General features: G+C 38.6%; 1 protein-coding gene across 1 annotated transcript in view; it reads left to right on the forward strand.

Annotated features, from left to right (window-relative positions):
- The first annotated feature begins 1043 nt into the window (after nucleotides 1-1043).
- The window catches only part of C8A (complement C8 alpha chain), a 78602-nt gene continuing 55592 nt past the window's right edge, over nucleotides 1044-24053 (forward strand). Inside the window, exons 1-2 of the mRNA XM_016185978.2 lie at nucleotides 1044-1229; nucleotides 21552-21645. Of these exons, the coding sequence (XP_016041464.2) occupies nucleotides 1153-1229; nucleotides 21552-21645 (171 nt within the window). The 5' untranslated portion in view covers nucleotides 1044-1152. The remainder of the gene's footprint in view (nucleotides 1230-21551; nucleotides 21646-24053) is intronic.

Here is a 24053-nt window from a genome sequence, read left to right on the forward strand (position 1 = left end):
TAATGCCTGCCACAAAGTGTTCAGTTATTGTCTACTGGTTCTTCTCTCTCTCATCTATATGTTGCCATTTTTTTAAAAATAATTTATTTGTACATCTGGTTCTTCTCTCTCTCTCTCTACATATATATATATATATATAATCTATATGTTGCCATTTTTAAAAAAATAATTTATTTGTACATCTGGAACAGTAGGAGATTGTAGGTAAGGTATCATCAGTCCAGATGTATGGTTGTTTTTATAATTCTGGAGAATGCTTCTGGAGATGTACATTTTAGACACCTGGTTCCTTTAAGACACACATATTCTGGTTTTTAATGGCATATAACATCTGGATGAAAAATGAAAAATTCATTAAATCACCCACATTTCATAGGCTCCAGACATTTACTGATATATTGTAGAGCCTCTATGTAAATGTTAGCTTTTTTTTTTTTTTTAAGGCTGTTTACAACTGAGCTGCTCTGTCAGTGTTAGCCTTATCTCATTCTTGCAAAAAAGAGATTGATTGGGGGCCAGGTGGTGATGCATCTGGTAGAATACATACGTTACTGTGCACAAGGACCTGGGTTCAAGCCCCTGGTCCCCCCAGGTAAGGATGGAAAGCTTCACGAGCAGTGTTGTAGGTGTCTCTGCCTCTCACCTCTTCTCTCTCCCCTTCCCTTCCTCAATTTCTCTGTCTTCACACACACACAAAAATTAAAACATGAACAAATGAGTAATAAATCAGGATAAAAAAGGTTGACTTGATCTCAGTAGTTGTCACTCAAAAATACCATGAGTTCTGGGACTAAGCCTTGGTTTGAATTTTGCCTTCTTCTGAAAAATAAGATCCTGTTGCTTTTCCAAGGAAAGTAAGATACTTTTGCTAAGTTAGATTTAGTTAAAATTCCTCCTGTCCTAAACTCTATAGACATCGCTTTTTCAAAAGGTATGAAAGACAGTGGCCTTTGGTATCTGGGATTTTAGGGCATCTTATAATCAATACCCTAGTAACTAATTAACCACATCTGAATGAGAATTGAGAGAGCTCACTTTGGTTTCAAGTATTACACAGGTCTTAGAGGTCCTGGCTGATAAAACACCTTTTACTCAGCTTCCTGAATAATTTGATTTCTTCTGGATAATATTGGGTTGTGGCTTCTGGATGAAATGTTTGGTTTTTCTTTCTTCATTTTGTCTTTGATGACTTGTCAGCCTGGGGTAACTACACAAGACAAGGTGAACCGGTGAGTTGGTCACTACAGAAAATTTTTTTCTGATATATTTTTCTTTATTAAACAAACAACATGTTTGGGTATAGGAATACAGACTATGGATCCTATTTTGTATCCACTGATAGAGAAATCTAATTTTCAACAATGGTTATACAATGAATATAAATGCATGATAAATATTTATATAGCATAAATTTATATAACTGTGCATGTTTCATATGTACATCTTAAATACAAAGTAGAGTAAAAGATCTCTTCAAAATTTACAAAGAGGGATCTGGAATAAGTCACTTATTCTCTTTTATTTTCAATTTCCCTATATGTAAAATGCTGATAGTAATAATAATAATGATGATAATGCCTTTTCTATAAGAATTAATGAACATGAGATCCTAGATACAAAATATATTTAGTTTAATGAATGACAGTTCCCTTGAGAAATGTTAGACTGCTATCCTCTACTCGTCTGTTTATGGATTAAAGAATACCCTCTCTTGTAGTCATGGAGATAGTTCAGTTGGCTGACTGGGTCACTTGCATGTTTGGGGATCCTAGTTTAATCCTCAGCATTGTATCTAACAGAGCAGTGCTCTAACTTCTCTGTCAGTGTGACACTATCTAGCCAACAGGAATGAAATAAAAATAAATCTAGAAATAAAAGAGAATAATTACATCATAGTGTATGGGGGAGGATAAAGTAAAATCATATATAAAATTGTTTTGGGGACAGGAAAATGTAGAGATTCTGGATCATTTCATTCTCAAAGCAGATTTGACTTTTTATATGGGAGTGGGAGCTTTTTATATGTGCACTGTAGTTTCATCCATTCTGTTGGGTTGTCAGAAAAATCCTGAGGCACTTTTGTACAGAAAAATATGTCATTTCTTAGTTTGTTGTACTGCATCAGCGAGTTTTCTGTGGTGCTTTTGTAGCTTTTAATTTTGCCTTTGGGATAACTGTGAAGTAGTCCTTGTCTCCCAAACATTAAAGATTTTAACCAGAATTCTTTTATTCAAGCTAGTGTTAGATTATTCAATTTTGAATCATTATTGCTTTTAAATGCTAGAGCAAAAGAGATCTCCTTTAAGTAATGGTGGCAGTGGTGGCAGGGCATTTCTATAAGCAATTAACTTGCAACATGTATTCAAAGCAGATACAATTTTGAAAAAAATCAGAAAAATTCATCTCTAATAATTAGAAGATAAAGGCAAGAGAACTGTGCTCAAGAAAATCTCTTCTGAGATACTCTTAATTATAAAAGCTTATCACTGTAATCCTTTTTGAAAATGAACAAAGAGTCTTGATGTTTGATGAACTTATCAAATAAGACAGACCAGTGAAGAGGCAAATTTAAAGTCAAGGCAAAAGAGAACCAATTAAATACTTTATAAAGTGCTGAAGTGGGAAATCACGAGGCCTTTGTGTCTAAAGTCAACGTCTCTGACCCTGGCTTTGGAAACAGAACAGTGCATGGTGAAATAACTTGACTGGGTTCAGAATCTGGCACTGGTATTTACTAAGGGTGTGACCTCCAGAAAGTTATTTAAGTTTTCTAAGCAATAAAAGGCGAAGAAATGAAAAGAATTTCATGTATAGAAAGTACCTAGAGCAATGCAAAAACATAGTCAGCATTCAGATAAATGCAATTAAGAAGACTGCTGAAAACTAAATTAAGTGATTGTTACTATCTTTTACTTATTTTTTAAAAACATATCTACGCTCTCTGAGGTATGAAAAGAATCAAAACAAATTTGTAATCACATTTACATGTGATTTTTGAACTTAAAAAATTAAGTATTGATGTTTCTCCCTAAAATAATCTTACATGAACTTTTAATATTAAGAATAGTAGATATTTACATCTTTAATGATAAATATTAAGTCTAATAAGATAATCATGTCTATCACTTACTCAATTAAAATTTTAATAGACAAGAGGGTATTAAAAATTAAGACAAAGGTGATGCGAGGAAGTTACATTTCCAGTCTCACTAGAACTTTGAAGGTTAATGTGGTGAATCGATTATTTACTTAATTTATTTTCAGACAGAGACAGAGAAGTAGAGAGAGAGAGAGAGCGAGAGAGAGAGAGGGAGAGACAAAGTAAGTGGAACAGAGAAGGTTACACAGAACATTGCTTCTTTCAATGTGGTAGGGACCAGACTTCAACCTGAGTTGTTTATATCAAAAGCAGCACACTGTCCAAGTGAACAGGTTCACTGGCATGGTGTGGTGGGTATTAAATTACACTCTTAAAAGATAATATTATGCATCACTGTCGTCCACTTTTTCCTTTGGCACCAGGGCCTATTTCATGTGCTATTTCATTGCTTCTGGGCCAACTTTTGCATTTTTATTATTACACACATACACACACACACACACACACACACACACACACACACACACCACAGTAATGGATCTTCTCCTGGTACCACTGTATTCCCATGGAGTGCCAGTAATTAAACAGTCATGTGAGCTTGTTAGTACATTGTTCTACCCAGTGTGCTACCTCTTTGGCCCCCCCATAAACCAGCCAGTAAAAAGATTTTAAGAGATCTTCAGCCTGGTGTTCTAGGGGATGTACAGTGGATGGAGTTTTGGACTCTCAAGCCTGAGGTCCCAAGTTTGATCCTTGGCATTGCACTTACCATAGCAATGCTTGGGTCTCCTCTCTCTCTCTCTCTCTCTCTCTCACTCACTCACTCACTCAAGCCAATATTTAAAAAAATACATTGTTTCAAACTGTGATCAATTTCTATCACATATGCTCTACAATCAATGCATATTAACATATGTTGTTTAAAATAAAAATGCTATATATTTTTTTAAAATGTACTCAACCTCTCTAATGCCTTAGGAAAAATACAGTGGTTATCACTGGGGAAATAGAGGCACAAACTTTGGTGGGGGGAGTGGTGGAGAAATTATACCCTTAATATATCATAATCTTATAAATTATTATCATATCAGTAATAAAGATAAAATAAAATAGAAATTCTATAATCTACACTTTGATATTTTATGACAAAGCAAGGCATATGATTTACCTTAGTGCATATTCATTTGTCCTTAAAAGTGTGGGTGCAGTCCTAAGCCCTTTAGTCATTTTGGTTGTTAGCATTCCATGAGTTATCCACTTGGTCTATCAATTACTAAGGCAGGGGTGTGATAGTCTCTGACTGTATTCGTAGACTTGTCTGTTTCTCTGTTCCATTCTATCAGTCTTTGCTTCATGTAAGTTTTGAAGTTGTGCTATTAAGTAACTATCAGTCAATCAATCAACATTTAGGATTGTTAGGTTTTCTTAATGATTTTCCCCTTTATCAAGATGAAAGCCTTTCATTACTCTTGGCAACCAACCTGTTCAACAAATCTATTGTTAATGTAACGGTACTCCCTTTGGTATGATTAGTACTCACATGGTGAATTTTCCCCCAATGTTTTAATTTAGCCTACTCTTCTTTTCTGCTGAATGACATAATTTTTATGGGTAAAACAGTTATCCATACCAATGAGTTTAAATATAAATGTTAGTTAGAAAAACATGCAGCAGAGGAAGGGAATTCAAGAGCTTATCAATGCCATAAAGTTCTGTTCAAAGAATATAACTTGACCTAATCTTCATATTTTAAAGTGTGCTTCCTGAAGGTAGCACTGAGATGAGCCCTGTTTTATTACCTAGTCTAATTAATAATCTCTATCATTTAATCACAGTATTTTATACCATTCATAAGAAAATGGAATTTTTGATATGGTTGTATTTAATTAAGTTGATCATTTTTCTATTTTTCCCATCTGCTATTTTTTCTTTTCTTTTTTTTTTTTTTTGCCTCCAGGGTTATTGCTGGGTGACTCAGTGCCTGTGCTACACATCCACTGCTCCTGGAGGCTATTTTTTTCCCCTTTTTGTTACCCTTTTTTTTTTTTAATTTTTGTTATCATTGTTGTGGTTATTATTGTTATTGATGTTATTGCTGTCATTGTTGTTGGACAGGACAGAGAGAAATGGAGAGAGAAGGGGAGACACAGAGGGAGAGAGAAAGATAGACACCTGCAGACCTGCTTCACCGATTGTGAAGAGACTCTCTGTAGATGGGGAGCCAGGGGCTTGAACCGGAATCCTTGAGCCGGTCCTTGTGCTTTGTACCATTTGCGCTTAACCTGCTGTGCTACTGCCTGACCCCCTGTTTTTTCTGTTTTTGTTTTGTCATATACTTTTAGATCTGATCTTTTTTTTTCTTTCTAATTTTCCCAAATTTATTTATTGACTATTCCACTTACTGTTTATTTTGGTGATTACTCTAAAATTTACAACATACATCACTATCTTATCATAACTTAGCTTCACCACTCATGAAGCTTCCCTGCCTGCATATGAGGACCAGGGACTTAAACCTGGGTCTGAGCGCATGGCAATGTGTACTCAACCAGACACACTACTGCCAGGCTTTTGTTTACATAGAATTTTTTTTTAAAGTCAACATTTCCACTGGTGAAGAGTGAACAAAATTCCATAGAAAGATCAAAGAAACATAAGTGAGACATCTCAATAGAGAAGATAATCACAAGGTCAAGTAAGCAATGGGCCCTGAAGAAATTCAAGTCATGATGGTCATTATTATTATTATTATCATTATTATTACTATATTGCTTTATGTGCATTTGAATATCCAGAAAAGTTTATTATGATAGGGACCTGTGGACATTTTTAATAGTTGCAAAGATGACTGCAAATCAGTATATATTCAGGCTTCATGAAATTTTAACTAATATCAACATTTAGAATAGCGATGTGACTGAAAAAGTTCTGTGACTATGAAGACATTTTTTTGGGGGGTAACTAATTGCATTTATACTACAAGTGGCATTGAGTGTGGGCTCCAGAGTGAAATCAACCAGGGGTCAAGTCCTGAATTTACCACTCACTTCCTGTAAATCTTGTGTAAATATACTTAAACATATAAGACCCAGTTTCTCACTATCTAGAAAAGAAAGCTATCTAGAAGGAATGAAATTTAACTGAGTTGGGAAAGTTCAGCCAGATAAATGAGGTGGGATTATTCTGTAGGACTGAAATAAAATTATGCAAATACTGTTAAAGAACCTGATAGATGCTCAAAACTAAACCTCTGTGTGATGTTCTATGTAAGTCTGGCACACAGAATATACTTTTTAAAAATTTACTCATTATTTCCTTTGTTCACACATTCAATAAATATACCATGTATGCTAGGTGGCAGGTGGTGAACTGATGGAATTTACAGTACAGTAATGGAATCAGCAGTCAGTAAATATGTAAACAAATTATTTCAGTCAAAATGTGTTAAGTGTGGGGCTATGCCGGGATAGCCTGAGGGTACTTCTTCCCGAGCTAGTGCTCTCTGGGTTGGAGAGAACTCAACTGGAGCCGATCTAGGCTGCTGTGTGGGAGAGGGATCAGGAACTCGTGCTGCACCAACTTCCGCAGGAGATACACTCTGGAACTCTCGGAGCTGGAAAGCAATTTCCAAGTGTCTTTAATCAGAAGAGCAGCTGTTTTTATACTCTCCAAGTAGGGTGGAAACAGGATGTGATATAGAGAGGGTGGAGAGAAAAGTGACTGGTGAAAATCAGGGTGTGACAAAGAAGGGATCAGGGTGTGACAAGGAGGGGGTGGAGCAGGCGAGAATCCTATCATTGAACCACCAATGCCCTGGAGTGCTTTATGTAAAAGTGATTTATGTAAATAGACCAAAGCTTTGGATCAGTAAATCCCTATATAGGCATATGGTTAAGTAGAAGCCAGGGGAAGGTGGCAAACTACCCAACAGGGCTCGGTGGTGATGGAGCCTGTTCTTCTTCTAGCGTTTGCCATGGAGCCTGTTAAACTCAAGTATCACTATGCGGAAGGATCCAGGTTCAAAGCCCTGCTCCCCACCTGCAGGGAAGACACTTTGCAGGTGTCTTTCTCTCTCGCTCTCTATCTCCCCTTCCTCTCAATTTCCCTCTGTCCTACCAAGGAAAAAGAAAAGAAAAAGAAGAGAAAGAAAATGATAAAATGGTCACCAGTAGTCACGGATTTGTAGTGCTGGCACTGAGCCCCAGCAATAACCTTGGTGGCAGAAAGAAAAAAAAATGTTTTAAGTTCTCTTAAGCAAGCAAATAGGGTTTTTTGATAGAGGACATCAGAGAAATGTAAAGATCCATTTTTTAGAACAGGATTTTTTTTTTTTTTTGAGGTGGTATTTAAGGTGAAATGTGAGGTATGGTAAGAGAAGCTAAGTGAGGAACAGGGCTCAGAAGGAAGGTCAGCATGTCTAAGACACTTCTTAGAAGACAGTTCTTATTCATGAAATTGAAGGGAGAGAGGAGCCTGAGAACAGAGAATTGTTCCATGAGAGGATGTCACAAAGGTGGGCAGACGTCAGATCACAGAGGACCTTGGGCCCAGTAATAAAGGGTTTGGGTCTTAGTCTCTGTGTAGCAGTATGTAAAAACTCCAGAGTGTTTTATAAGGGTGGGCAGTAATACTTAATTTTGAATTTTAAAATCATCCTGATAGCTCTGCAGAGAAAGGGTTGGAGAAAAACAAAATAAACCTTGGCCCATAGAAGGCATAGATACATGATCTTGGTGAAGGAAAGAATTACTTTTAAATTTGGAAGATGGCAGTAGAAAAAGGAAGATCTCTGAGAACCATTTTAATGATAGCACTGATAGGAATTTCCAAAGGACTGGACTGTTAAGGGGGCCAGGTAAGTGTTGCACCTGGTTGAGCACACACATTACAGTGCACAAGGACCCAGGTTCAAGCCCCTGGTCCCCACCTGCAGGAAGAAAGCTTCACAATTTGGGAAGTAAGGCTGCAGGTGTCTCTCTGTTTCTTTCCCTCTGTATCTTTCCCTCCCCTCTCAATTTCTCCTTGTCTCTATCTGATAACAAGTAAATAAAATATTTTAAAAAAAAAAACACTGTTAGGTCTCTGAATTAAGCATCTGTGTGTCATGGTGGCTCTCCTTACTGGTGTGGGTAAAAGTAGGACAGGAGGTAGCTAAGAGAATTCAGAGTGTGGACTTGGAGCCATTGGGTTGACTGTGCCTGAGAGGAACTTTGTGGAGGTATTCAGTTGGATTAACAAAACTGGATTTTAGGAGTGTGGTCTAGAATGAATATATCTATGTTTAGGAGGTATTAGGAAAAACAAATGTATGTGAAGGTAAAGAAGTGAACGGAAAGTCCTAAAGGCTAACAAAAATAGAAAGAGAGAAAGAAAGGTTGCACCTTGAGGGACACCAGGTTTCAGAGAAGTCAAAGTCAACCGGCTCCAGGAGGTAGGAAGAGAATTGTTCAAGAGAGGAAAGGTTACAAAAAGAAGGAAACAATCGTTAACACAGAGCAAGTTCTAACACAAAGCCAGCAAATGTTTCATTGGATTTAATCATCATAGAGCACACCAGAGATCTAGTAATCTCAAAATAAAATTTAAAATATTTAAGTTTATTATTATAACTCTCATGTAGCTTAATGGAACTGGATCAAGATTGCGTAAATAGTAAAAGTCAGCCTTGTCTATATGCTGAACTAACTTTTTAGAATGATTCCCCTGGCATTAATCAAAGTTAAACTGTCTGACCTTCTAGTCTAGAGGTGGAAACCAATTATTTATTTATGATATAAACTGCTGATGTGCCCACATTCTGGGGTCAAGCATTCGATTTCTGTGTTGCATATTCAATTCTAGGTTTTAGACACATTACCCAATATGTCACCCTCCTTAAGAAAACAAAAGTGAAGTGTCTCACTACTCCACAGCTCTGTTTATAGTGAGCGGTCATTGGTGTGCTCTTGAATACGACAGAGAATTGATGAGAATGTGTGGATTTGAGAAGATTAGAGAAAAGAAATCAACGTGCATTCCAGGTTTATGCTCAGGGTTTTACATGTATGACCCCAGTCCATAATCAAAACAGCTTCCCAAGTTATTATTCTTGATTTTCAATAATAAGAAAATGGAAGTTGTGGGAGGTGTTTAGTGGGGAAAGCACAAGATTTGTATGTATGTGGGCCTGTTTCCTGGCACTACATATGTTGAAGAAGAGTGGAGGAGGACTGTGTCTATCTCTGTCTTCTATTTCTCTCTTTCCCTCTCTGTCTCTCCTCCTCTTCCTCCTCTTCCACCTCCTTCTCCTCCTCCTCCTTCTATTACACCCATGTATATGAGCATGCTACAGAGTATGCTACAGAGCATACTTTGAGAAACTGCAATAACATTGTATTGACCTGTGGTGAGTCCCTAAATGAAAAAAAAACCCTAAAAGATAGATAATTAAAGAAATTAGCTCACAGTAGCGGAGCAAGTTGGATATAAACTGGACTAGAATCAAAGATACTAAATCCCAGTGCTCTGCACTAAATACGTTAGTTCTTGAAATATATAGTCTTCACTGCTTCAGGTTGATTGTATATAGGAGAGAGAGAGAGAGAGAGAGAGAGAGAGAGAGAGAGAGAGAGACAGGAGAAAAAGGGGACTGAGGGAAAGAGGCACTACAGCACAGATATTTCCTTCAGTTGTGGGAGCCAGGTGAGAGCCCAGGTTGTGTGCATGAAAATGCAAGTACATTATTGAAGTGAGCCTGAGTAGATTTTTTTTTCAGTGACTGGAAGATGCTTTAAAACTATGTGCTGCAATTTATGAGGCTACACATTTATTAATGGCTCTGAAGTAATTGAAAAACAGATACAACTCTTTCAGAGAGTCATTTTACCTTATAGGTCATAAGCTTTAAACATGACTTGTAGCCCTTAAACATGTTTTTTACTACCAGCAGGATTATACTTAGGCTTTAGTGCCTGCATGGTAAATCTATTCTTCCCAGAGGTCATGTGCTTCCCCCTCCCCTTTCATGGAGATAGAGAGACATTTGAGAGGGAAGGAAGAGACAGGGAGGGAAAGAGAAACACCTGCAGGACTTCATTGCCTGTGAGGTGGGGATTGGGGTCTTGTGAAAGGTAATGTGGGCACTCTGCCAGATACATCACTGCCCAGCCCACATATCTCAGTCATTTCATTACATAAGATATACTTTTAGTAAATAACCAGAATATAGAACACTTGAGTGCTCTGTTGCCTGATGTTAGCGGAGTGGAACAATGTATAGTCATCACAGTCATCACAGTTCATATTTCTGCTACAATATCAAGTAGAAAAAAAACAGATTGAGTATTACCTCAACTGTTATGGAAAGACTGAAATTAAATTATAGCAAAATATTAATGGTAGGAGGACTTGGGAGCAGCATTTTTATAATCTTTTCTATGTTTTCTCTAACGAGAATGTATTACTTTTACAATCACCAAAACCAACTACATTAAAAATTCATTGGAATTATGAGAAAAGGCTGGTCATATTGATATTGGCTCCAAAGGTTGGAGCCCGTAATGACTTAATGAATGGTCTTGATGTACCTTCTGTACACTTGCTTCAGTGATAGCATTATTGTGTGCGCCTCTGTCTAGACATCATGTCACAAAGCTTTTAAAACCACAGGAACACAGCACTGTTCTGTCTAAGCTGCAGCCCCCATCCATTAATACTGTTTCGTCCCATTTTTGACATCATAATGCAGTCTCTGTGAGCTTACAATGACATTATCTTGACAATGCTATAGTGAGATGCAGAGCTCTTGCGAGAATTATTTGTTTACAAACCTTCCCTCTGTATCACCACCCATCTTTTGAAGATTAGGACCCTTGTATCTCTCTATGTTCCTATGTTTCAAATTTTAATTATGAAGGAAATTTATCAGAAAACAATGACACATGGGATGAATTTTGACTCATTTGAATGTACTGATGCCAAGATGATTTCATTAGAATAGAACCGGGTCCCAATACATCTCTAAATAATGCCATTTTATTTCCCGTAAATTGACTTATTTTCTCCTTCCACTCCAACTTTTCTTTCTTTTTTTCTCTTCCCTCTCTCCATCCATCTTACCTCTTTCCCTTTTCCCACCTTCTTTTCTCTTTCCCTCTCCCCTTCTGTTTCTTTTCCTAAATTTGCTGAGCACCCTCCTTATATCTGGCACCATGATAGGTTCTGGGATTACAAAAGAAATCATGCAAACTATACAGTACCTAGCTTTACAGAGCTTACAATGTGGAGGGAAAGGCAGACTTATTGCAAATGTGATAGTTAACTACTGAGATAAAGATATTCAGCAATTACCAAATCATATGAATGGAGATATCTAGCCAATCTAGGCTATGAGAGATTGAGAGATCCCCCCCCCCCGACCCCACCAAGAACTGATGCTCATAACAAGAGTGAAAGGGCAGAGGACAGATAGCATAATGGTTATGCAAAAGTCTCTCATGCCTGAAACTCCAAAATCCCAGATTCAGTCCCCCACATCACCATCAGCCAGAGCTGAGGAGTGCTCTACTAAAGAAAAACAAACAAACAAACAAGAATGAAAGGTACCAGTGAGCTATCCAGGGAAAGAAGTAGACCACTGGATTCAGCAACAGTTGGGTTTTACAGGTAAGTATGGTCAAAGAAATAAAAGGGTCCCAAGATTTGGAATCCAGTTAAGATTTTAAATAGATGGATCATGAAACCAAAACTGATTATAAAGAAATATGGGGGGGAGGAGGGACAGATGGTGGCACACCTGGTTAAGCACACATGCTACAGTGCCCAAGGACCTGGTTCGAGCTTCTAGTCCCCACCTGCAGGGGGATAGCAGAGTGGGGCAGGGCGACAGGTGTGTCTCTGTCTGTCTACCTCTCTGTCTGCCCCTCCCCTCTCCATTTCTCTTTGTCTCTACCTAATAATAATAATAATAATAATAATAATAAATATTGGTGGCCAGGTGGTGGCATACCTGGTTAAGCACACAAGGACCTGCACAAAGATCTGGGTTCAATCCTCCACTCCTCACCTGCAGTGGCTTCTCCACCTACAGGGGGAAAGCTTCATGAGCGATGAAGCAGGGCTACAGGTGTCTTTGTTTCGCCCTCTTTATCTTCCTGCCCCCTCTCAATTTCTCTCTGTCCTATGCAGTAAGAGCAATGGAATAAAGAAAAAGAAAAAAATGCCACCAGGAGCAGTGGATTCATAGTGACAGCCCTATATATATGAAATCTCATTTGGTGAATTCACCCTCTTTGCCCCATCTTGGATAGAGCTTGAAGATGATATTTTAAAAAATTTTCTATCATCTGTTCTGTAGCCTTCTTTTTTAATTTTAATTTTTATTTATAAAAAGGAAACATTGGCAAAAAACATAGGATAAAAGGGGTACAACTCCACACAATTCCCAGAAGAAAAAGGATGAATATGGGATGATCTCACTCATAGACAGAAGAAGGGGAAACACAAAGCAGAATGTGGAGTGGAGTTGGCGTATGCACCAAAGTAAAGAACTCTGGGGTTGGTGGGAGGTTAAGGTCTTGGAACATGATTGCGGAGAAGGACTTAGTGGGGGTTGTATTGTTATATGGCAATGTTATGCATATACAAACTGTTGTATTTTACTGTCAACTGTAAACCCCCAATAAATAATAAAAAAAGAAATGTCATCAATACTTTAAGAAAGTGTGGAAGGAGAGCCCAATGAAGTCCATGGAATGTTCAGCAAGATTCCCTTAGTATATAAAGATAGAAGGAGGAGAGGCAAGAGAGCCTCTAAATGGGTATTCAGAGGTGACTCATGAATTAGTGAGTTTGAGTAAGTAAAGGTGCCTTATAGACTTCTTTGGACAGACAACCCCACCAATGTGTCCTGGAGCTCCTATTCCCCAGAACCCCCACCCCACTAGGTAAAGACAGAGGCAGGCTGAGAATATGGATTGACCTGTCAACGCCCATGTTCAGCAAGGAAGCAATTACAGAAGCCAGACCTTCCACCTTCTGCATCCCACAATGACCTTGCATCCACACTCCCAGAAGGATAAAGAATACGAAAGGGAGGGGATGGGATACAGAGTTCTGGTGGTGGGAATTGTGTGGAGTTGTACCCCTCATAGCCTATGGTTTTGTCAGTGTCTCCTTTTTATAAATAAAAGAAAAGATGCCGTAGAGAGTAAGAAGGTCCAGGATGTGATCACAGAAGATAGTGGAATGAAGAAATAGGTCACCAGAAATGTAGACAAAGAGTAACCAAGACAGTTTGCTTGTCAGACTGAATTCTCCCGTAGCAATTAAAAAATGAGTATAGAGAATTATTATGAGACAAACTCTGAAGCTTTCTTAGGATGGATCACAGGGTTGGTGTTCTACACAATTAGTTTCATATCTCAGAATCTGTAGATCTTAGAAGGTGGGAGGGACTGGCACTTCAACACAATTTCTCGATAATACTAGACTTATTGATTGTTTATACTTGTACAGATGATGCAGAAGTAATGGCGAATAAATCTACTCTGCCCTTTGTACAGATCAAGGGAAACTCAAAGGAAATAAGCTAAGTTATATTAAGAAAGTCCTTCTTAAAACAATAAAAATTGTTAACTACATTAAAACTTCAATCTGCTTTCTCTTATTGAGGTAACGTTGAATTTATAACATCATTTAAGTTTTAAGTATGCAGTCCTGAAAATCCACATTTGCATTCTTTTCATCCCAATTTACAAGACGTACCCTTTTCTCTCCCTTGGTAGCTGCAAACTGACCTTATAGTTCAAGTTTATTGTTTTACTAAGTTAAACTGTCTGTTTTCTCTATTACTGATGAGTGAAGTCATACGGTGGTTGTCTTTCTCTGTCTGGCTCACATCACTTACTATAATATTCTCTAGTTCTATTCATGCAAATGGCATGAATTTATCTTTACTTATGGCTTAATAGTGCATCACTTTGTTTTATTCCATCCCATTCCACTTCTTTACCCACTCATCAGTCAATGGGCAGATTAGAAAAAAAAAAATAGGCTTGCATATCAGCTGAACCAACTTATTAGAATGAGCCCCTGGCAATAATTGGAGTTAAACTGTCTATTTAAGCTTTAAACCTTAAACTCTGAATACATGTTATTTAAATATTCTATCTGGCAAAAAGGAGGAGGATGTATTGAGAACCTCTGGTGCTCTGAGTATGCTGGTTATCTTGAGAAAAAGTATTTTTGGCACAGTGTTTTTACTCAAGACTTCCTTCCAGAGAAACTACTATTTCCTGACTTAGGAACTGGGTAGCATTTGCTTCAAAAAAGTGAGGGGTGGGGTGGGGAGCCAGTAGTATACTGGGTTAACTGCACATAGTGTGAACCACAAGGACCAGCTAAGGATCCCGGTTCGAGCCCCCTGCTCCCCACCTGTAGTGGGGCGTTGTTTCACAAGCGGTAAAGCAGGTCTGCAGGTGTCTTTCTCTCCCCCTTTTTGTCTCCCCCTCCTCTTTCAATTTCTGTCTGTCCTAGCCAACTACAACAGCAACAACAATGGAAAAAAAAGATGGCCACCAGGAGCAATGGATTCATAGCACTTAGTAAAGAGCATGTATTATTATATGCAAGGATCCAAATTTGAGCCCCCAAACCACTGTATGGGCGTGCCTCTATGGGGGAAGTTCACAAGCTATGGGATGTTGCAGTGTCTATCCTTCTCTTTCTCTTCCTCTCTGTTGTACTTTCTATCTGGAAGAAGAAAAAAAATGACCTCTGAATAGGTGGAGTCTTGCAGGCACTAAATCCCAGTGATAACCCTGGTGACCAAATCCAATAAAAAAATAAAAAAGTAATAAAGATCACTTCAAGGAAGGGGGAAAAGCATGTTTTTGTTACTAATGATAAAGAAGTGTCAAGTAAAAATTAAAAAATTGGAAAACATATCCTCTACTATGAATTTTATGAGATAATTAGTAATAGGTTTTAAAATATATACTCAGAGAACTATTGTTTTCCAAATGTATAACACTTCATGTTCGAAAACAATCACATGTGAGCATTAAATTAATTCGATATGTGCATAAATCTTAGTTTTAATATAATGGAGTATACAATTCATTTATATGGTTTCAGAATTCACATTGAAACTAACACTTAAGAAATTACTACTTATCACTTACATTGCGTTATCAAAGAGGAAACTTTCCAGTTATCTAAAAAGACTATTAAAGGGGACTAGGTGGTGGCACACCTGGTAGAGTGCACATGTTACAGTGCGCAAGGACCCAGGTTCAAGCCCTGATCCCCACCTTTAAATTATCTTAAAGAAAATATTTAAAAAATTAAAAAGACTATTAAAGCACTACTCAGGTAAGTAAAATTTTTTAATTTATTTTTATTTCTAAAAATTATCTTTATTTATTTGTTGGATAGAGACAACCAGAAATTGAGAGGGAAGGGGGTGATAGAGAGAGAGAGACAGACAGACAGCCCTGCTTCACTATTCGGATGGGGGATGGCAGCTCGAACCTGGGTCCTTGTGCATTGTAACATGTGCACTCCACCAGGTGTGCTCCACCTGGCCACTAAGTAAGTAAATTTTAAAAACTATATGCTTTTGACTAAACCTCACATAAAAGATACTTGCAAAAAATGTGTAACAATGACTATTTTTCTTTATTTTTCAAAACTGGAGCATTGCTCAGCTATGGCTTTTGTTGGTGCTGGGAATTAAACCTGAAACCTTAGAGCCATAGGCATGAACTCTTTGGAATAACCACTATCAATCTGCCCAGCCCAGTAATAACAGTCTTTTAACTGAGTGTTATATTTGGACATACATTTTTCTAATGAAACTAAGTCATTTATGGTAACAATGCATTTGTCTTAGTTTTAAATAAATATGCTTAAAAAGCCTCAGTTTTCATTGTGAATTCTGTAAATATTAACAGCTTCCATTTAACCAAAGACTCTTTGGTGTTATCAACAAAACACTGGAGTATTAATGGTTGCTGGGACCAAGAGTTTGAGAACCAATGCTAAAGATGAACATCATTCTCCTGACTATCCCATGACTCTGTATCTCATCTCAGTCTCTGTGCCACCATTCATCAAGAGTAGCAGCTCACTGCATAATTAGCATGAGATAAGCAGCACTTTTTGGAAGCACTTGTTTAGGGAGATAATTGTGCCATCTATCACAGCATGGTTGTGTTAATCATGGTAGTAATAAGACAACCATCTACTTTGTCCATTGGATTGACCAGGCTTTGACACTGCAGCAACATAGAGGCCATCCTTTGAAGCTGGGCAAGCCTGTGGCATGCCCTCCTGCCCCAAGTAACCTAGCAAGCTCATTAACCTCTGAGGAGGAAGCTCAAGGACACAGCAGTTCATACTTTTCACCCTGTGTTACCTCAGGAAAGGTCCTCACCCTCTCATTTCTGTTGGCTAATTTATAAACTGACGAGGCCTTAATATGAATAACAAGTGAGTTTTGTCATCAAATAAACTACCTCAAATTCAGACTCTGTCAGTCCTGGGCTATGACATTAAGGTTTACTTAGAATTTTAGAAATAGGAACTTCCTTGTGTATAGAAACAGGGTTGGTAGTATTTACTTCCTAAAAACATTATAGAGATTAAATGCAATTGTCCATGTAATGTCCAAATATATAATCATAAAGTTCAATGTTGGTATGCATGAGACCCCTTCTGTTTCATTTGGTTTAAATCCCCCCTGCTTAACACTATTCTATTCACATAACCACTTCATTCTATTTACATAACCACTGTTAACAAGTTCCACCCTCCCTCCAGGGCATTGGTGGTTCAGTGATAGGATTCTCGCCTGCTCCACCCCCTCCTTGTCACACTCTGATTTTCGCCAGTCACTTTTCTCTCCACCCTCTCTATGTCACATCCTGTTTCCACCCTACTTGGGAAGTATATATAAAGACAGCATTGTGAGTTTTAGAGTACTGTAACTTGAGTTTAGCTTAGCTCGTCTTAGATTGTGCTACGTCCTGCATGAATAAAGAGATACTGCCTACAGCTCAACCATGAGTTCCTGGTCGTCTGTTACCCACCCGTGAAGCCAGCCCGGCGAAAACAAGATAACCCGTCGAAAACAACAGTTCAATATTTAACAAACATGTCATAAGCATTTAGAAACGTCTGCAATGACACTACGAGGTAGTCTACTTTAAGAATTAGTTTTACAGATGGGAAAGATCAGATCAGAGGTATTAGCAACTTGCTCAACTTCTCAAAGACAAGATCCAAACTTACTCCACTCACCCTGAACTTTATATTCTTAACTACTGGGCTTTCTTCCGTTCTTCAAATAACGTTCACCTCCTCCAGTCTACGTTTAACTAACACTAGAACAATTTGATCCTCAAAGGATTGTAAATAGTGATTAAAAATATAGAAACCTTTCCGTGTTAGATGTGTGACTACTATACAGGCTGGACAGGCGATTGTATTTACTAAAATGAAAATGTACACAGATTTTTAATTTAGTTAAATTTGGGGTCTAAAATTAACCCAAGGAGAGAGAAAAAGGGTGTCTGGAGACGATGTTATTAGTGTATAGCTACATAAATGGACTTAATGTCACTGAACTGTTCACTTGAAAATGGGTAAGATAGCAAATTTTTATATTACAAGTATTTATTCACAATAAAAAAACTAAAAAAATAAAGGGCAATAGGACATAGTTTTTTATGGCAAGAAAGTTCTTAAGCAGGAAGATGAAAATCATTAATTATTAGAAGTAATTTACAAAGGACTGAGTGTACCAGCATTCGGTTACAATGCATGAGGATCCAGGTTTAGGGACCCAGTCCCCACCTGCAGGAGGAAATCTTCACAAACAGAGAAGCAACTCTAGCCAATAAATAAATAAATAAATAAATAAATAAATAAATAAATACTTGAAAAATAACCTACAGTCAAATGGCTCTGAAGTAACTGAAAAATAGATAAAGTCAAATCTTCATGCAGGAGCACCTGTGCATGTTCCCCTCCTCTCCCTACTCACACCGACTCCTATTCTGAAGTACTTGAAGGCTTCTGGATATCATGTCATATTACCTCATATTCTACTAACACCAGTATCTCAGATGTCAAAATCAGTGGAAAAAATCCACAGATTGAACAACGTATTGTCAGGCAGGGGTAGATAGCATAATAGCTATGCAAAGAAACTCTCATGCCTGAGGCTCCAATAACCCAGATTCAATTCCCCACACCACCATGAGCCAGAACTGAGCAGAGATTTTGTAAAATAATAATAGTAGTAATAATAATAATCAGTTTATCATAAAAAGTAAGGGGAGATTTTCCCAGCTGCAACAATATAGAAACACTATGGATGAACTTGGAAGACATTAAAACAAGCCATGTGGGGTCAGGCGGTGGCGCAAAGCGCATGTGGCGCAAAGCACATGAACCGGCATAAGGATCGCGGTTGGAGCCTCCGGCTCCCCACCTGCAGGGGAGTTGCTTCACAGGTGGTGAAGCAGGTCTGCAGGCGTCTATTTTTCTCTCCCCCTCTCTGTCTTCCCCTCCTCTCTCCATTTCTCTCTGTCCTATCCAACAACGAACAACATCAACAATGGCAATAATAATAACCACAACGAGGCTACAACAACAAGGGCAACAAAAGGGGAAAAATGGCCTCCAGGAACGGTGGGTTCATGGTGCAGGCACCGAGCCCAGCAATAACCCTGGAGGAAAAAAAAAAAAAGAAAAACAAAAAAACAAAAACAAGCCATGCAACGGAGAGATAAATAGTGTATGATTTAATATGTGAAATTAAGAAAAAATAAGTAATACACATAGAAGAGAATCTAATAATGGTTACAAGGGACTTGGAGTAAGGGAGATGCAGAGGTTATAAAATTTCAGATAAAATAAACAAGTTGCAAGGGAATTTTTTGGTACAGCATGGTGAGACAACTATTAATATGGTCTCATGTACTTGATATATTTCTCTTTCTTCCTTGTTTTTTCTCTTTTCTTTTCCTTTTTTCTCCCCTTAATTGCCACCAGGGGTATTTCTGCAGCTCAACATTTTTTCCAGTTTTCTTTCTACTCTGTTTGATAGGGCTGAGAGAAACTGAGAGGTGAGGGGGAAATAAAGAGGGAGAGAGACACCTGAAGATCCCTTTCATTGCTCATGAGGCATCCCCTCTGGGGAGCACAGGCTCAAACAAAGGTCTTTCCGGATGCTACTGTGTGTGTTCAACCAGATGTGCTATTGCCCAGCCCCCATGTACTCGATATTTTCTCAGAGAATAAATTTCTATTTTTGTGCAACTGGAGCTTCACATATGCATGATTTCGTCACTCCACGCAACTATTTCATTTAGATAGAGATACAGGGAGACACTGCAGTGCTGAAGCTTCCTGCACTGCCACAGCACCTCCCATGTGGTGCTGAGAACTGCATCTGGGTCACACATATAGCAATGCAGATACTTTCCGCAATGAGTTATTTCTCTGTCCCCCATTCCCAGACCTTATGGCTTCTCATTATACCAAAACCAACCAACAAACCAAACAAATGAACTCTGTGAGGTGATGGATATGTTAGTTAACTGTGATTTCAACCCATTATTTTCATAATATATGTGCATATCACAATGGCATGGTGCATACCTTAAATATGTACAATTTTGACTTGGTAGTAATACCTCAGTAAAGCTGTAGAAAATTCCAGCATATGTTAGATGAAGGGCTGAGTAAGTTGTGGTATATATGCACCATGGAATGCTACTCAGCAATTAAAAATGGTGAATTCTCAAGATGTGAAAACTACGGTGGTTACTGGAGGAAACAATGAGGGGGGTTAAGGGGCGTAAGTGGAGGCATCTCTTTGATATAATATCATTGGGACTTTGGTGGTGGGTGTGGGGAATCCTGTATATGTATTGTAGGAATGGGACCACACTTCTTAAATTTTATAATATTGTAAATTAAGGATATATCAATAATAAAAGGGGGTGGACTGGGGAAACAACATAATGGTTATGCAAAAAAAAAAAAAAAACCTTTTATACCTGGGTCATCAAACATGCCAGATTCAATTCCCAGCACCACCATTAGCCAGAGTTCAACAATACTCTGAAATAGCAGCAATGACAAGAACAACTCAGAATTTAGACTGTGAGGTGATTGAGTCAGCTGGTTTTATAGTTGCTTTTCGTTTGTTTGCTTGTTTTGCAAGTTTATTAGTTATTTACAGTCTACATATGAATGAGCTCATTCAGGGAGTTGTCTTTCACTTCCTTACTTCACCTACATTAATCACCTCAAACCGGAGCTATCCTTACTAAAAACAAATTCTTACCAAATCTAATTGTTGATTGGCAGAGACAAAGGATTAGAGCCTGGTGTAACTTTTTCTTAACTATAAGAGAATATTTTACTGGTAAGAACATTTTGGGGGTTGGGCAATGGTGCCCCAGGTTGAGCACACATTACAATGCACAAGAATCTGGGTTCAAGCCCCTGGTTGCCACCTGCAGGGGGAAAGCTTCACAAGTAGTGAAACAGGTGTCTCTCTGTCTGTCTCCTTCTCTGTCTCCCTTTTCCTCCCAATTTCTCGCTGTCTCTATCTAATAAATAAAGATAATAAAAATTAATTTAAAAAGAGCATTTTTAGTTCCTCCAAACAGTAAAATACAAACATTGTAGAATCAAAGAAAGGAGAGGTTGAATCAGGTTTTCTGCCTTTCAAATATCTAAATGTTCCTCTGGGAATGTCTTTTTCAACTTAAACAATCAACTTAAATCAATAAATTAGAACCTGGATGAAATGATCGTACATTCTCAGCACGAACATCAAAAACTGCAGCAAGAGTGAAAGTTAACTGGAAAGACAGTGATATAAAATTGCAAATTATATAACTTTAGCTAGCTCCAGGCACTGAAACTCAACATATAAGGGAGTCTATTTGAAAAAAAAAAACTGTTGAATTTACCTTCTTTACCTCATCTTGGGTTGGGCTTGAAGGAATCATGTTAAGTGAGATAAGCCACAAAGAAAAGTATGGATATGGGATGATCCCACTCATAGACAGAAGCTGAAAAATAAGAACAGAGGGGAAACGCAAAGCAGAACTTGAACTGGGTTTGGTATACTGCACCAAAGTAAAGGCCTGTAGGATGAGGGGTAGGGTTCTGGTCCTAGAATATCATGGCAGAGGAGGACCTAGGTGTGGAGTTAGAATATTATGTGGAAAACTGAGAAATGTTACGCATGTGTCAACAACTGTATTAAGCTGTAGACCGTAAACCATTATCCCCACAATAAAGAAAAAAATATATAAAAATTTTCTGCTTGTGTTTTCACACTATTATGATTTCATATAAAGTGTCCTTTTGAATTTATAAAAATAAAAGTAACAATACAAATTTGCGAACTTGAAGCATGATTATTTCTTTCTTGTAGGAGACTGAGTCGGGCTACAGAGCATGCAGCCCCCACAGCAGTTACCTGTCGCCTGGACAACTGGTCAGAGTGGACAGATTGCTTCCCATGCCAGGACAAAAAGGTAAAAAAAAAAATGATGACCAGTTTGAGAACAATTAATATCATGAACAATGAAAGGGGTCTTCAGGTATTTCTCTCCCTCTTTATTTCCCCCTCACCTCTCAATTTCTCTCAGCCCTATCAAACAAAGTAGAAAGAAAACTGGAAAAAAATGTTGAGTTGCATCTCTCCTCCTCTCCCCTCTCTTCCTCCCATGCCCTCAGCTCTCTCCTTCCTTCCCTTCCCTCTCCTCCCTTCCCTTCTTCTCCCCCTCTTCCCTTTCCTTCTTCTCCCCTCCCTTCTCCTCTCCTCCCCTACCCCTCCTCTTCTCCTCTCACATCCTCTGTCCTCCCATCCCCCTTTCTCCTCTCAGCTCCTTCCCTCCTCTCCCTTGCTCTCCCTTCCCTTTCCTTCCCTCCCTTCCTCTCCCCCCTCTTTCCTCTTCTCTTCAATAGCACAGAGAGAAATACGGAGGCGAGAGGGACACACACACACACACACACACCTACTACAGGTGGAGACTTAAACCTGGATGTCACATAGGGTAACCTGTGTGTTCTACCTGGTGCTCCAAGGATTTTAATCCTATATTCTGAAATGGCTGGCACAGCCAACAAACAAATGAAAAGGGGGAGGCTGTAAGCATCCCTCTACTACATTCTGGCAGGGGGAAAATTTAAAAAGTTCTGACTGGATTAAAAGCCATGAACTTATGGTGACAATTAAAATGAGAGCAACTTCTATTCTGTTTCATTATTGTTAAATCTCCACAGTCAGCACATGCCTTCAGGGGATGCACAGAGGGAAGGCTGCACCTGACTCCTCCCATTCGGTGCTCCAATGCCTCGGCTTTGCCCACTGACACATTACTACCAAGACTGAGTGTTTCAACTCTGATTCTGAAGTTTAGTTGCTGGCTTTCCATCTTATTGACTACACTACTTTGGATATACTTTTTTAAAATATTAATTTATTTCCTTTTGTTGCTCTTGTTATTATTATAGTTATTGTTGTTGTTATTGATGTCGTTGTTGGACAGGACAGAGAGAAATGGAGAGAGGAGGGTAAGAGAGAGTGAGGGAGAGAAAGATAGACACCTGCAGACCTGCTTCACGGCTTGTGAAGCGAATCCCTTGCAGGTGGGGAGCCGGGGGCTCGAACTGGGATCTTTTTGCCAGTCCTTGCGCTTTGCGTCATGTGCGCTTAAACCCCTACGCTACCGCCCGACTCCCTTGGATGTACTTTTTTTTTTATATTTATTTTTTTTATTTATTCCCTTTTGTTGCCCTTGTTGTTTTATTGTTGTAGTTATTATTGTTGTTGTCGTCGTTGTTGGATAGGACAGAGAGAAATGGAGAGAGGAGGGGAAGACAGAGAGGAGGAGAGAAAGATAGACACCTGCAGACCTGCTTCACCGCCTGTGAAGCGACTCCCCTGCACGTGGGGAGCTGGGGTTCGAGCGGGGATCTTTATGCCGGTCCTTGTGCTTTGCGCCACCTGCGTTTAACCCGCTGCGCTACAGCCCGACTCCCTGGATGTACTTTTTAATCCTCTCTGTGTTCTCACTTCTTTATCTACAAATGGAAATAGTGATTATACTTACATTTCAGAGTTACTGAGAACATTAAGTGAGTAAGGCATACAAAATGATTTTATGGCATCTGATACATAGTAAGTACTCAATAAGTAATAATTATATTTTTATGATTGCTATTTGCACCCTTCTCTCCAATCCCATTCCTTGTACCTTGAATCAAGCTTTGCTGTTCTCTCTCTCCTGAACTCAGGCAGATTGTGCTGATGGTCGCTCTGCCTCAAGATCCACTCCTCAGTTTGATGAGAATGTTTGATGAACTGTTCAAAACTACCGAATGGTGCAAATACAAGTTGAAAGCGACTTACTCAACTTCAAAGTCGGAAATCTATTATTCTGCCTTTCCCATCTCTGGGAAATGCCAAGCAATCCTAGATGGCCCTGCTTAAAAAGTATCTGGCGTGCAAATTCTCATTTTGCTTTGACATTCTTTATTAGTTATCTGACATTCTTCATTAGTTATCTGAATCTGCTGTAGCAAGCTGCCACACACTGGGTGGTTTTACAACAACAGAAATGAATACTTTCCAAGTTCTGGAGACCAGAAGTCTAAAGTTAGTTTGCTGACAGGGCCATCCTCCTCTAGAGACTCAGAGGAAGGTCTGTGATCATTCTTTTCCCTTTTTTGGTGACTGGTGACAATCCTAGATTGTGACTATATCACTCCAGTCTCACCTTGTCCACAGATTTTTTTTCCTTTTATCTGTCTCCTCTGTGTGTTTGTATGAAATCTTCCCTTCCAATCCTCTTTTTTGTAAATATTATTTTTATTACTGACTCAACAGTGTTTTACAAAAGTATAAGATTTCAGATACACATGAAGCATGCTCAAGTCA

The sequence above is a fragment of the Erinaceus europaeus genome, chromosome 13 (assembly GCF_950295315.1).
Source record: "Erinaceus europaeus chromosome 13, mEriEur2.1, whole genome shotgun sequence".
Taxonomy (NCBI): Eukaryota; Metazoa; Chordata; class Mammalia; order Eulipotyphla; family Erinaceidae; genus Erinaceus; species Erinaceus europaeus.